The sequence below is a fragment of the Dermacentor variabilis genome, chromosome 6 (genome assembly GCF_050947875.1).
Source record: "Dermacentor variabilis isolate Ectoservices chromosome 6, ASM5094787v1, whole genome shotgun sequence".
NCBI classification, from domain to species: domain Eukaryota; kingdom Metazoa; phylum Arthropoda; class Arachnida; order Ixodida; family Ixodidae; genus Dermacentor; species Dermacentor variabilis.
Window position 1 is genome coordinate 36252460 of NC_134573.1, and position 15819 is coordinate 36268278.

The following is a 15819-nucleotide window of genomic DNA, read 5'->3' on the forward strand; positions in this document are numbered from 1 at the left end:
TGATGTCATCGCTCTGGATTTATCAAAGGCATTTGATAGGGTTAGCCATAGCAAGCTAATTGAAAAGCTTTATGGGTATAATGTAAATTGAAAAATTATTGAGTGGATCGATGCTTACTTACACAACCAAAAACAGTTTGTTGAAATAAATGGCGAGTTCTCCTCTTTCCTTTCTGGATCATCAGGTGTACCTCAGGGGTCGGTTTTGGGTCCAATTTTGTTCCTACTATATATTAATGATATCGCAACTGACGTTAATCCTATGAGTCATGTGCGGTTGTTTGCCGATGACTGCCTCTAGTGTTGCCGCATTTAGAGTGTTACTAATCAAGAACGACTAAATGATGCTTTATGTCGAATTTAAAGCTGGTGTGAAAAATGGCGTATGCGAATCAATTTTGATAAATCTATTTGCATGACAGTTACGAATAAGAAAACTCCATTGAGGTTTTCGTACGCTGCAAATAATAATGTAATTAAGAGTTCCACAAAGCTGAAATACCTTGACGTAACAATCACTAGTAACCTCAACTGCAATGAACACGTCGAAATCATATGTGGATCTGCGCAGCGCAAACTTGGTTTGTTACGGCGTAGATTAAGAAATGCTGCACCAGATATTAAACTTGGGGCATACACTACCATTGTTAGACCAAATTTAGAGTATGCTTGTATAATTTGGGACCCTCATCAACAACACATAACAGATAAATTAGAGAGCAGTCAGCGAGTGGAGGTTAGGTTTATTTTTTCTGATTACGACAAAACTCACTCGGTATACTCCATGCTCGTCAGGGCTGGTCTCACTACGTTGGCTGTACACATGAAAATCACACGCCTTAAGTTTTTATATCAACTCTACAACAATAACCTGAACCTGAATTCCAGTTTGTATTTGAAGTCTCCTGGAAGGGTTTCACCACGAACGAATCATAATTACGCTATAATGCCTTATGTGCTAAGAGTTCATGACTTTAAGCACTCTTTCATTGGCAAGACAATTTTTGAGTGGAATAACTTGAATTCTTGTGTGTTTCCGAGCAATAACATGGTTGACTCTTTTGAAGAAAACTTGACTGCGTTCTTTGCGTAAACTTTGTGCTCTGTATTCCCGCCCTGTAACAGCCCGGCAGGGCTCACAGTATTGGAAATAAATAACAATAATTCAACTCAAGGATAAGAGTTATGTTATGGGTAGCAGACAATTTTTTAAAAGTCCGTAAAACAAAAAAAAATATCCGGCTGTATGTATTTTTCTGATGCTTTGCCCGGGCTCAGACACCAACATTTTATTCAGCTGGGCCCACTCGGACTAGTACTATGACTCACCAATATTTTACGTAGCCACACCTACTTCAGTTTAGGCATATAAAACGTATACTAAGCCTATCTGAGTCATACTCACACTCCCTCTCGGCCCAAGATAACGTCCGACCATTCCCTTACAGCCCCACTGAAGTGCCATGAACGTCACATTCATGGGTCGATCGGACTCTGAGTGAGTTTGAGTGAGCGGACTTATGAGTTCTTCCGCCCATGCAATAAGTGAAATATTGGACAGGGAAACATGTTTAAATGACTGGGGAGACAAGGTACATTAAGAATGAAAAAAATCAAGCGTTGCGGTATGGAGACATTAATATTAGCAAAAATATACAGACAACAGTTGGCAAGCAAGGACAATCACAAGAATATAGTAGTTAAACAGTTATAAAGAGCATAAACAGCACATATTAGGTTGAAGGGCAATCAGGAGACAACAAGGAAAGATGTGCACCCTGTAAGCCAGTATACACACACGAGTACATTCGTGCAAGTGCGTTCAGGATAAGCGAAATACAGCAACAGCTTCTATCGGATCATTCCCACGATTACCAGCAAGCTAGCGTTAACTGAAATGAGGGGGTTATTTTCGAGGAGAGAACTGGTACAACAGCGGCACACTTGGACTAGAGCCAGTGGCTTACACACGAAGATAGTCTCCATCAAGTCTACGTTCATCGGAGACAAATTTTGCACCTAATTCTCAAGCTATCGCATGCTTTGGGCACAACACCGTGCGCAAAGCATGCATGTAGGTGAAAAAGTGTTGGCAAAAGTGTTGGTGCAAAAGAAATCCTCAGCATACTCCTTTTTCACACTTGTGTACATCGGCGGTGGCTGATTATCTGGCTTGTGAACAGGACAGCGGTTCATTTCAATTCGGTCGGGCTTTATCTGCAATTGCAAATGCGTCTCTTTGCATAAGCCATTTCTTGCTCCTGTTTTGGAAGAACTGCTTGCTATTGTCCAAGTGACACAAGTTCTGCTCCATGATACACAGTATTATGTAAAGGTCTCTGAGAATGCCGTACACCTCGTAATTCAGTTACCAATTTTCTCCGGTGAAATCGAATCGACAAATTCGCTAATCTGAGGCGCGCTTGGCATGACGTTGATCATACATTACTCATTTTGATGGAATGATGTAGTGACAGAAAGGCTGCCATAAGTACGGCCCGCGCTGCGACTTCGCCGCGATGCCCTTGTCCCCTCCCCCGCACCCTTTACCTACGCTATTCATTTTCACGATATTCGCACTTCATTATCCGCCAGTGGCTTATGGTGACGGTTCGCCTGCCTTATCGATGGGTTCACTCGGTCACGAGCTGTGGCTGATAAAGTGGCATAAAATGGAGCGCGACACATCGCTACAATATCACCGCCTTGTATTGGCCTCCCCGAATAAAGCCATTTATCACACGGCCAGGCCAGCGCCTTGGCTAAGCCGCTGGTTATAAAACAGCGTCCACAAGTGTCGGTTTCAGCGTTGTGGAACCGTTATTAAAACAGAAAAGTGGATGTCACTAGGGCTGCTGCTCTCACGCTAGCTCCACGGTTCCGTTCATGGATCACCACAGTTATCGGGTCGGCAAAAATTCACCGATGATTACGATACTGTCTGATACAAACTTTGAGTGCAGCTCTACGCTTGTTTACATTTCGGGATATATTGGGTGGCGAGGACAATCTGTCTGGTGCGGCACGTTAGAAACGGAGCGAAGTGTGGCGCGACTGCCTCGATAGTCTGCAGGTTGCTGGAGGTAGCCCGTGGGTGTTGCGTGGGCGCGATCCATGGCAGCCGGCGCAGATAAACAGACGATGCGCGCTACTTTGGCGCCATCTCGTAGCCAAGATTACCGCAGTCCGCTTGTTCCACGGCACTACTCTTTTCACGCCTTCGCCTCCTCCGCTGTCCGCCTCATACTTTCGCCGGATTCTACTCGTCCGCTTTCCTTCTCGCGCCGCGTGCGCACTTTCATCCACGACGCTCGTCCGTTTGGTTACGAGGGACAACACCGGCGCCTGCGCTCGCACCTGCGACGGGAGTTGCGCTCTAAAATATATGTCAGCTGCACGAAGACGTTTCGGCGAAGAATCATGGTCTGCGTTGACATACACCCACCGTTTCCGTAACTGCTGTGCTTCACTAAAAGCGTTCTGTGAATTCCTGAATAGGCAGAGTGTGAAGAGTCGCTGTTGTGGCCAGTGGCCTTCAGCATTAGCACTGTTGCAAGAACATATCGATGGTGGCCACCACGCTCGGATATAGCGATAATTTTTTCTATAGCCGGCGAGCAACAGAAGAGTGCATTGGATTGAAAAATAAATGCCGATGTAGCTGTAGAGGAGAGGCCCTGCAGCAGAAGAGCGAAATATGATATGAGCCTGACCTATAGGCTTGTTAGCTGCAAAGCTGTCCAACGAATGTTTATATGCATCTGGAGAACGGGCCCATAAGTACCCGCGACCATTGTTCCTTCAACTGATCGAAATACTAAACTGCAGTACTGGCAGCGTGGGCTGTAATGGTGAATTCATGCGGCAGAATGGTGAGACCCGGTGCCTCGCACGTAGTCTGGGTATCTTGGCTCAAATAGATTGCAGATAAGTTAGAATGTACGTATCCATGCGCTGTTTAGTGTTTCCGAGAAATAAGACTTTAGCGCGATATTGTATTAGCGTCTGCTCGGTTTATGCTTCGATCATCCATGTTCGTTTTACACCCTATATATTCATCACATCAACTCTTCAGACTCGGTGATCAAGCTTCAGAATAAACTTAGGGGTTCGGCAGAAAAGAAAGAAAGAAATATCTTTACTGTCACCTGCAGCGGCAAGCAAGCCCCCCTCCCCCCCCACCAATCCGTCCTCCAGTCCCGCCACTCCTCGTTCGTGCAACGTGGCGAGCTTTTGTTTTTAACAATAAAAAAATTACCGACGATTACGTTACTTCCTAATGCGAAATTTGAGCGCAGCAAATAAGCTGTTTCACCTTTTGGATAGATTGAGGCAAAGAAATCGAGCAACACATGTATGCGCTATCACATAATTTTTTTTTTATTTTTCACACGTATTCCTTTAACAAAGACTCCACTAACAGTTCTTGACAGTCATGAAGGAAGCTTTGTGGTCGGAGAAATAGACTGATATATGTTCGACTTGGTACACCAATGCTTGATTCTCAAAGACGAGATCTATACAAGTGCCTCGCGAGGTTGCCACAGCCGTGGGGGAAGCAGAGGCTAAGCGCCGCCGCCGAGAAGACCCTGCCGTTCGCGCCGCCGAAGCGGAGGCTCATCGCCGCCGTCGAGAGCAACCAGCAGTAAGCGAGGCTGAAGCAGAAGCTCATCGCCGCCGCCGAGAAGACCCTGCAGTTCGCGCCGCCGAAGCGGAGGCTCATCGCCGCCGTCGAGAGCAACCAGCAGTAAGCGGAAGCGGAGGGGGGCGGCGTGTACACCCAGCGGCAAACGATGGGGGCAGAAGCGCGCGCAGCAAGCGGACAACACGATAAAGGGAGGAGGGAAGAGATAGCAGCGACTGACTGATGCCGCTGACGGCGATAGTGAGTCAACCCCAGCTATCCGCCACACAAGAACAGGGGGGGGGGACCCTTTCCTCCTCTTTCTGCATGGCGGCGACGGTGTTCTATGCAGTCACGTTATCTTGACTCTCTAGCGGCGTCAGCGGCATCCAGCGGTATCAGTCGGTCGCTGCTAGCGCTGGGGGGATGAAAGGGGGGCGGAGCTGGTTACGAGGCCGACGACGACGCCGACGACGACGACGACGCGAAACCCAGGAACGGACGCCAAAGAGCTGCGCTCTAAAATACCGGTTCTGGCTAAAACTAAGTTGTTGCGAGATCCGCCTTCGAGGCTCACTGACCGAACAGACAACATCCTTCATCCTGTTTTGTGCACTATACTATATTTAGAGCGGCTCTGGTGACGCGTCCTCGAATAAGCCGCATTACGCTTTCTACAGCGTAGCTGTCTATGTCTAAGATCAGGCGGATCGCGTCCGCGCATAGATCAACAATTTCTCATGCGTGGGCAGATGCCGAACGTAGTGCAATGCAGGGCCGACCCGTAGCGGACGTGCAGTTCACCATTAAGGGGCCCACATACAGCTTCGTTAGTCATTCTTCTTCACAGAGGGGAAGGGCAGTGACTGTTTGTGCCACGTGCTCTGTAATGTTTAAGTTCCTGATAACGTAACCCTTTTTTCTACCTCTTATACCTACCCTTAATATAGCTGTTTTGCGCGTCTCACGTAATACAACAGTATTAAAATTAAATTCTAGGATTTTACGTGCCAAAACCACTTTCTGATTATGAGGCACGCCGTAGTGAGGGGCTCCGGAAATTTCGACCACCTGGGGTTCTTTAACGTGCACCTAAATCTAAGTACACGGGTGGTTTCGCATTTCGCCCCCATCGAAATGCGGCCGCCGTGGCCGAGATTCGATCCCGCGACCTCGTGCTCAGCAGCCTAACACCATAGCCACTGAGCAACCACGGCGGGTTACAACAGTATTCTTGTAGGTATTTATGTATAGATTCTTTAGACAAGAAATTTACTGGCTTAATCCTTATAGAAGATGGGCCAATGCCTATACCTTTCGCGTAATGGCCTTTGCAAGGTTGACTCCCGTGCGAAAGTTCTTCTCTCCGATGCTGCTGGAAGCGTCGAAGAGGAAGTAAATATAATATTTCTTAACCCCCGGAGCGTCCAGATAAAGTGTCCGGCCCTCGGCAAGGCGATGGTCCACAACACTCTCGTTGTAACTTTCCCTGATTTCATTTGTTTTTCCTGTGAACGTATCACGCACATCCGGGGTCTTGTCAAAGTAGAACTTGCCTGCGAGGAGATGACATACATTAATCGAAGCAAAATACGCGTACCGTATTGGAAATATACACATAAAAAAGAGACCTCGGTAATGTACACAGTACTGCAGCGTACTCTGTGTATCGGTGCTACCATAAAGCACATAACTTACTGATGTGAACCAAACTAACATGCCGCGAATGCTGCGGAGACAGTCTCGCGTTTGGGTGAAAAAATGCTATGAAAAAAATGCTCGGTCGGTCGGCCAGTTGGTCGGTTGAAGAATCAATGAACTTGCCTGTCATTCATATAACGTTTCAAGAAACAACCATGAGGACACAGTGCTTGCGTGCGCATACAATAACATCAAGAAAACAACATGGAAATGTAAACACAAAGAACAGAATAAAAAGAATCAGTATGAAAAGTGCACATACAAAAGAGACACAAGGTAAATACAATAGAAAAAGGACGTTGCAGCATTTGTCACACTATGAAACGCCAATGTCAAGCTCAGAAAAGAGCAACGATAGTCGGTCAAACCGAGAAGTTCATGGGAGGGGAAGATACCGTGAAACAGCACGGAAAGAAACAGGTCAGCGCAATTACACCCGAAGCGAAGTAGGGGCACTGAATCCAACAGTGCTTGAACGAGGGCCGGTGTCGGTGTTAGCGAAGCGGGGATTATGTGCACGTCAAAAACGTTTCTGGACAGGACCTATAACGTTCGATCCTAGAAAGACATTCCACACGACCGACACGTATCTGAGTTCTGGAAGACCGAAAGTTGTGTTCATCATGCAAAACTTTCTAGTGAATGGAGCTATGTTGATAGTCTGCGAGTTTAGCCCAGAAAGCACATGTCCGGCTGTCACGGTGAGGCATTATTCGATTCGGCGAAGCACCGACCAACGGGCGCCAAAAGTGTCGTAGTAATAGGTACCGACGAGCAAGACGGGTATTGCCGGCCACTCGGGCAAGCGGCCGAAAGAAGTCGAAGGCAGTTTGAGAGATTATCCGCTTTTTATTGTCGGCGCGACCGTGACGCCCCGACAGCTTTCTTTAGGAACCCCTGTGTATTCTCTGCCCTGCGCCTGCATTGAGAAGCTGACTAAGATGGCGGAGGTGCGAATACTCCGAAATATGTGGTGTGTCTGTGCAAGCCTGTGTCCACGAAGTGCTGTCAGTGTATGTGCGCCGACAGCGCCGTTCACCAGCTGCCATCGTTTCTCCTGTGTTTGTGAAGGAACAATGCAGGCCCGCCCCGGACTTAAAGGTGTGCGTGCGTGCTGCAATACGAGTGTGCAACCTCTAAATGCTGGGAGGAATCAACCGTTCCCTCGCCCCTAAATAAATGGGGCGCGACCAAGAACTGGGGAGGAGCCGGTGTCCAATTCGGTGAACTTAATTTATTGGTACGTCACCAATATCTGCCGTTCCCCGACACAGGGAACTAGGGAAAGAAGAAATTATTTAAATGCAGGTTTTAGACCGAGCTGGGCACTCTAGAGTCTACAAGCTGAGCCTCCAATCTGCTGAAAAGCGTAAAGGAGCTAGTGCCTTCCAGCATCGCCCGGGCTGCCTAGCCGCGTCTGAACTGTGAGTTACTAGTTGGCGTAGGAGACGACAAACTAACGTCTGCAACGAAGCTCACGGTAGTTCCCCTCAAGTTAGCTCAACCTGCTCGAGGGAACACGTCAGACCTAGACTCCCGGGAAACCCAGCCGCGTAATCGCATCCACCGCAACGAGATCGGCTTGCCAGCGTTCTTCGGGAAAGCTCTGCCGTCGACTACACGCTTTATTAACTTGCTGCTGCTACTCGGCCATGCGTATGCCATCATCTGCTTTCTTTTGAACTCTGTTTAGTTGACCACCGTTAAGTGTGTTTTGTGTAGTGTTAATTTCTATATTTACTGTTAACTGTTTGTTGTATTTCTTTTCCATTCATCATTGATATAGATTAAGCGCATGTGTGTTAGTGTGCTTGTGTTTTTTTGTTTCTTTTAATCTTTGTGTCATTGTCAGTCAATAATTTTTTTTCTCTCTCTCCCGACTCTGACTCATTCGCTGTGTTCGCATGAGTACAGAAAGACCAACCGGCTTGTATACCCCATCAACGACTTCGCGCCGACGGCGAACGGGTGAGAAGCCGTGACAACAGCATTGCAAAGTGTTTGGTGTGAGCGAAAACGTGTAAGGTTCTGTTATAGAACACACCGTAATCACTTCCCTCCCAGACATTACACATTGCTACAGAATCTACAAAATATGGAAAATAAATGCTGCTGTATGGAGCGAAGCTTATAATTTTTGTCTTAGGAGCATTAAACGAGAGGTGATTATATGTCAACCATACAGAAAAAGAATAAAAGGTCAGACCGTTGGTTGTGCGGTCGCGGGCATTATGTCTTTCCTTTAAAATATTTATGTCAGTAACATATATAGAGAAAATAATCCCGAATAGCAGCAAAGAGGTCATAAGTACTAATATTAAAATGAGTGGTGCAAACACTGATTCTTGAGGGACGCCGCTAGTTGCCATGTACAAAGTACACGTACATTTGTGCGATGTACTACATATACAAATGTACATGTAGGTTTGGCCATCGACGTTAACACAACATAATCTATAGGAACATAACTGCGCAAGAGGCTGACAACTGTGGAGTCAACACCGAAGTGCGCAAACTTCACCAGAAGCAATTAGTGACGGACTACATCGAAAGGTTTGCTGAGGTCGCAATAAAGGGAGTCAACTTGCTCCTTCCGAAGTAGCGGTGGAAAATCTGCATAATGATTCTTACGACATTTGTGATAAAGAAGCGGCCTGAGAAAAATAGCTGCTTAGTTGGAATCAATAGTTCTTCACAGTAATATACGTTATGTTGAGAAGAGCAAGCCCCAAAATTTTAAACGCATTACGGAGAACAATATCCGGCCAATAATTCCAGGCATTGGTCTTACAGCCAGATTTAAATACAGGAATGACACGAGCAGTTTTCCACATGCAAGGGAAAGTGGAAGTAATCAACGAGTTACAAATATAGATCTGAATACTGCGCCTAATATACTGCCGTAAGCTTTTAGAGTTACGGAAGTTATGTCATCAGGACCGTAGTATAGGGAAGGCTGCAAGCGCTTAAGGCCTGCTTTCCCCTCTCTTAATTTCCGGAAGAGCTTTTGAGCCAGCAACAAAGCACTAGACGTGGGAGCCGTCATGTGCTGCCGACTGACAGCAGAGCTGAAACCTGAGTATATATTTATAAAGATGAGAAATGGGCAGCAATACAGTTCACGATGTACTGCTTCGATTTTTACATCGTTAAATCAATCAGGCCAATATAATGTTCAAGTTTAGTAGAGCGCCCTTGTGGATACACTTCCTAATTTCTCCTGCTTGGTCAGAGGCGCTCTATTCCAATAATGAATTATGTGATTGTCGTCCAAATTATGAAAAAGTTACGAACCCTTCCCCTACCGAAAATGAGGTAAGCGAAGCTTGTCCTGCGTGCACCTGACCTTCCTCACGGTTAAGTAACCCACAGTTGACAGTGCGGTATTGCTTTAGCCTCCTGCTCCTTCAGCTCGGAGTCTTTTTCTTGTTGCTGTCGGATTGCCTGGGTTAGGGCTGGTCTAAAGCCGCGTTTATATCCCGGCGTTATCGGCGCGGGGTCTTAGAGCGTCGTTAGACACCGGGCGCCTCGGAGCCCGTTGGCCGCATCGGGTTACGTTGGCGGCGCCAATGCCTCGAACCATCCGTCGCACTGTAGACGCTGTCGTTCTCGCCAACGTCGCGTAACGTGTGCTCGCGTTCACGCTACGTCTGACTATATTTAGGCCGTAACGGCTGGAGCGGCGCGCCGGCAGCGTGCCCTCTCCGGGCGAGTTTTCGCTGCCGCTCGTCGAATGCTGCCAGTTTCTCGGGGGAATGCACAACGCGTGGCCGCCCCATCCGTTTCCCGAAAAATGAACTGAACGAAAGCGAAGCCGGCGCAGCGCACGCGAGGCCCTTTCCTGCCCTTTCTCTCCGCCGTGGGAGCGAAACGGCTCTGACTGTTTTCAGAATCGCTTCTAATGACTCACGCTCCGGGGCTGGTGCAGGTCAACTCATCAAACCGCCCTTTCCCGCAGCTTCGCTGCTCTGGGAGCAAGTAGGTTTATGTGTGACCATGAAAACGCAACTTGTGAGCCGATACAAGAAAAAAGCATTTGCAGAGAGCCCGAAATATCGGAATTCTCCTGTTTAGCCATTAGGCACAGGATTTCTGAATTTACGGCGCGCGCGATCTTTGTGCTTCAGAGTTATAAGTTCAAATGAAAACCAAAGGTTATATTTAGAGCGCTAAAGTTTTTACTAGGGAATGTATTAGTCAATAGTGCTCAAAGCAACCTCAGTAAACTGATATATTTGGTTGTCAACCCTAGTTTTCTCTGTAACCAGTGACCAATGAATGATGGGCAAGAGAGAGAGAAAACGAACTTTGTTCAGCGATATAATTATTCTCACAGGGGAGCCCTAGTCGAAAGGCCCGCTGGCCTTAGCCGCCCGTCTAACATGGTAGATCAGCGACTGATCGTCGGCCAGGTCAGAGCTGGACAGTCGCTCCTCACACTGCTCTGACGTGGGTTGTGCTGCGAAAACTGTGGCTTTCAGGTGCGAGGGCTGTTTTGACCAGCTTCAGGAAATGTGAAAAAGCATAGGACTTCCTCCGCACTAGCGGCAGCAACCTCGATAGCCAATCGGCAACATGGTGTGTAATCTTTTTCTCCAACTGATGATTTCCTCTCCTGATAGATGTTTACAGGGAAAAGCGTATACTTGGGTAAAATGCTGATGGGTGAGCAAATCCCTTGCGATTGTAGGGCTATAATTTTGATAAGGAGCAGTGTTTTGGAAGTCTTGTGGTGGAGCAAGTGTCGCTGCTCGGAAAGTTGAGGCGCGAGCCATGGAGCCTGCCCTCTCATTTCGCTCGAACCCCTGGTGTACCGCGCACCAGATCTAGTGTTGGCGGGGGAAGCGATGTTGCATTACAGCGCTACAGCGTTTGGAAATTCTGCCTCGTAGTGAGAGACGACATGCGGCCTCGCATTCCGTGGCGATGGAACTGTCACGTCTTCTACATTGACCTGTGTGTATGGCCAACGCGATGACTCTGGTCTCCGGTTCTGTCGCTGAGGACACGCTGAAGAACAGCGCATTTACCATTTCGCTGTGTTCGTTGAGCACCGCAGCGACGAAGTGCTTGTGGCCGGGGGGTTTCCTCTGTTAATCACCGTGTCTGTAGGGGGCAACGTCAACAAAGTAGACGTCCTCTCTATTCACACGACGAAGTGGTGCTGTTAGCCACGCTGTACGAGCCCTACGTCTCCCCTCGTGAGGCTGTGAATGCATGTTACTCGGCAAAGGGGCCACATATTAGCGATCCCTGTCTGAAGGATCATGTTCCTCGAGCTCCTTTCCGACGTGCTGCGGGTGGGGCGGTATGCCAATCCTGTTTAGTATGTCTCGACCCGGCGTAGTCCTGCTGAGTTTCTCGCACTGAGTGATCAGAGTTGCCGCAGCGAATTCACTGTAGGTATTGCAAACGCTCAGAACAAAACTTTTCCGTTGATGTGTCTCGGGGAAGGCCTAGTGCCGTTGTATTTTATAAGCTGTTCTGATTATTGTGTCCACCTGGTATTCTTCAATCGTGCTTAATGAGGGATAGGGAAGCCTATAGGCAATCCTGCTAATTATTAAGGCTTGCACAAGCGTGATGGTAACTCCCTCTTTCATACCTTGTTTATGATAGGTCGGCAATATAACGGAAAACCATTTCAAACTTTTCTATTCCAGTTCTGCAAGCAGCCCTCCGTGATTCGTCAAAAACTTTTTTAGACCATCCCCACTTCAGCTTTCTGTCACGCGACGTCACGAAAACCGCGACAGCTTCCCGTCTGATATGAAGTGTACACACTAATTATGCATGATTTGACCCAACAAAAGAAAAATAGTTATTCCTGATTCGACGCCTATTCGCGATTAGTCCTCGGCTATTGGTCAAAAGTTTTTGGGCTGCACCCACTTCACCTGCCCGTCCCGCTACGTCACAAAACAGCGAATACTCCCCTCGTCAAAGTGACGTTTACGGTGTGAAGATGTTATAATATATTGCACAAAAGTAAATTTTCTTCTGAATAGCCTAGGCTGCCCCGTTCCGAAAGGAATAAAAGATGGCTGCCGCCGATCGCTCAGGCACTGATTACTCGCACCAGCCGGAAAGCATAAGTATATTTGCGTATTATGAAACTTCTTGCTGGGCCATGTAACGTTTTAGAGCACTTTCGGCACGTTTACGACCTCGTTCTTCCAACTCTTCTTTGCTGATGATCCGTTTTACCGTCATTTTTATGCTTCTGTTGCATGCCGCCGCGATTTTCGACCAGCCACCGCAAGCAAAGTCTGGGAAAGTGGACCGATCGCAGACGCCGACACAACCCTCTTCATCCGGTTATCGATTTTCAGTGCACTGGCTCGGCCCCATCGAATACCTATACACTTCAGTGTGCTGCTCGCCTATAATCAGCCAATAAAATCAACGATCAACGCTCTCAGCAGGCCGAGCTTTGACGCCTTTCCAAAGAATGCGACAAGCACTTGCGCATAATCAGCCTAAATGCTCGTAGTGCAGTAAACAAAACGGAACCCATTGAGGTTTCTTTACTAGAACATGACCCACACATTGGCGTCATAACTGAGACGTGGCTGCGGACTGAAACAGCCGACGAGGATGTCTTGACTAACTGCTACCAAGTTTTTCGTAGGGATCGGCCTTTCAGGGGAGGTGGCGTTGCAGTTCTAATTAAAGACCACATACAGGCTGTTCTCTTCGAAGAAATTCCCGGCCTTGAATGTTTGTGCATAAAGATGTCATGCTGGGGCCACACCTTCACTATGTTTGCCATTTACATACCTGCTGATGCATCAGCTGATTACCTGTTCAAACTGGTAGAGCACGTGTCTCAGTTCCAAACAAGCAAACTGCTACTTATTGGTGACCTAAACCTGGCAGGCATTGATTCGGAGCGTTTTGAATCACTTCCTCAAAACAGCAATAACTTAAACAGTGTGCTTATCATGGTGTTAACACATGACCTTAATTCAAATAGTTCAGGAACCGACACGAGTGCAAGGAATTAGCAAATCTGTACTGGATTTGGTATGTTTGCCCATTACATGATTACACTGTTGAAGTTGTGGAAGGCATCTCTGACCACCTGCTTGTCAGTGTTCAATTACTCATTGTCGCTTGTACTCAATCTAATAATGCTGTGAAACTGTTCTTTCAATGACTACTCACGTGCACATGCATCCACTATAGAACATTTGGAAACATGCCTTATCGATTTTAATGATACTCATTTGAACACACTTTGGAGCCGTTTTAAAGATATGTGCCACTAATGTATAGATAAGTTTGTGCCGAGCAAACGTAAATTTGTTCGTAGACAAACGCCATGGATGATGCGTGAAATAATCCACTTAAAGCGAAAGGTAAAAAAGTTAAAGAAACAGCGCTTGAAGTAGGTCTTGGAATGCATCATGTAACCGCGCAAACAACAAAGGACAAAGAAGGAAACACACAGGACAGGCGTGGAACTTCAACTGAGATTTACTCCTGGAAATCCCACATTCATACATGTATCATGATCACACTTGCTAATCATCAGACAACCATCACTCGACGTTGGCATGCGGGCGTGAGTGGCATAAATTCGCATGTAAATATTTGAAATCTTTATCACTCAATGACACTGAAGAACTGCTTACGCAGCTGGCAGAGTGCGTTTTTATACAGTAAGTTTCATAGATTTCTCGGCTCAGTTGTGACGCAAACATCTTCAAGACTGTAGTGTCGCAGAACCTAGGCGCGGAACCTAAGGTATTTTAAACTACCAGTCTGCTCATTCGAAGCTTGTAAAAAGGGGAATTGCGAAAATCTGCCTGCGTGCTGCTCTTGATAAGTCTTGCCAGCATGAAATGCAACACAGCGTGTTCTTACAGTTGCAAATACTGCACAGCGCAGGATTTCAGTATGGGATGGTCACCTCGGTACTAGAAAGCCTTGACAAGGAAATGTGGGGCCCATCAGAGCTCCGCCCAAGCGTAGAGCCGCAACGCCGTAGACCTGTTGCCATCCCGTACTACCACCAAATCTCTCACCGTCTCAAAAAGGTGGCTGAAAAATGTGAATACCGGTGGTTTTCACGGCGCCCAAGAAACTGGCGGGCATGTGCAGCATGGTGCACGGAAAGAAAAAAAAAATAAATGAATGTGGTGTAAAGCATGTTGACAGGTTCATCCCATGCAGAATAGGGGTAGTGTACCAGATACCCCTGTCTTGTGGCAACAGCTACATAGGGCAGACGTGACTGTGTCTAAACATCAGACTCCAGGAGCACCGCGCACGAGTAGAAGGATTGGCGGGGGGTGGCAAATTGGCTGACCATTGTCGCCACTGTCGAAATTGCGCGCCTCGGTTCCGCGACACTAAAGTCTTGAAGATGTTTGCGTCACAACTGAGCCGAGAAATCTATGAAGCTTACTGTATAAAAATGAAATCTGGCAGCTGCGTAAGCAGCTCTTCAATGTCATTGAGCGATAAAGAGTTCAAATATTTACATGCAAATTTATGCCGCTCACACCCGCATGCCAACGTCGAGTGATGGTTGTTTGATGATTACCAAGTGTGATTATGATACATGTAAAAATGTGGGATTTCCCGGAGTAAATCTCAGTTGAAGTTCCGCGCCTGTCCTGTGTGTTTCCTTCTTTGTCCTTTGTTGTTTGCGCGGTTACAAGATGCATTCCAATATCGACCACCAACTAGCCCGCCTATCCCTGTTAAGCATTTAGGTCATTTAAAGGATTTAAAAGAACGTCTTGCACGCGCAGTACACTCTTCGAAAGAGCATTATTTGAATACAGTGCTGCCAAATTTTATTGTAGAGGAACCAATAACGTTTTGGAAATATATAGGTGAAACAAAGAAACCGGTGTCGAAAATTATGGTTGATGGTTCTGTGGTTACCGTTCACGGGTATATTGCGCACCACTTCAATAACTACTTTCACAGTGTGTTTTCAAATTCCGGTGCTTGTCCATCTAATGACGCAGTGTTTTACCCTTGTGATGTAAATTTATTTCACACCCTGGCGTAGTTTCTGTTACTAAATTTAAAAAAATAAATCATCATGTGGTCCCGACAACCTTCGTAACCTGTTTCCGAAGAGATATGCTGAATCTGTTGCAAAGTTTCTAGTTATTCTGTTTCGTATTTCATTACTTCATGGACAATTACCGAGCGACTGGAAGATAGCCAGCGTTGTGCCAATACACAAGACAGGTGACCGCACATTATTACAAAATTACCGTCCAATATCACTTATATCATCATGCTGTAAACTAACCAAGTATATTATTTCCAACCAGAATAATAAATTTTTAGATTCGCACGCAGTCCTCTCTAATTTCCAGCACGGGTTTAGAAAAGGATACTCAATAATTACATAACTAGTGACAGTTTGACGTTCACTCGTTTCTTGTCTTGAATAGAACGGTCAGGCTGATACTATATTTCTTGACTTCAGTAAAGCTTTCGATAGAGTTCCCCAAAACTGAGACGCA

The 15819-nt window shown here is 46.7% G+C and overlaps 1 protein-coding gene across 1 annotated transcript in view; it reads right to left on the bottom strand.

Annotated features, from left to right (window-relative positions):
- The window catches only part of LOC142584733 (complement C2-like), a 279859-nt gene that overhangs the window by 124451 nt on the left and 139589 nt on the right, over positions 1 to 15819 (bottom strand). Inside the window, exon 10 of the mRNA XM_075694959.1 lies at positions 5939 to 6180. Within this exon, the coding sequence (XP_075551074.1) occupies positions 5939 to 6180 (242 nt within the window). The remainder of the gene's footprint in view (positions 1 to 5938; positions 6181 to 15819) is intronic.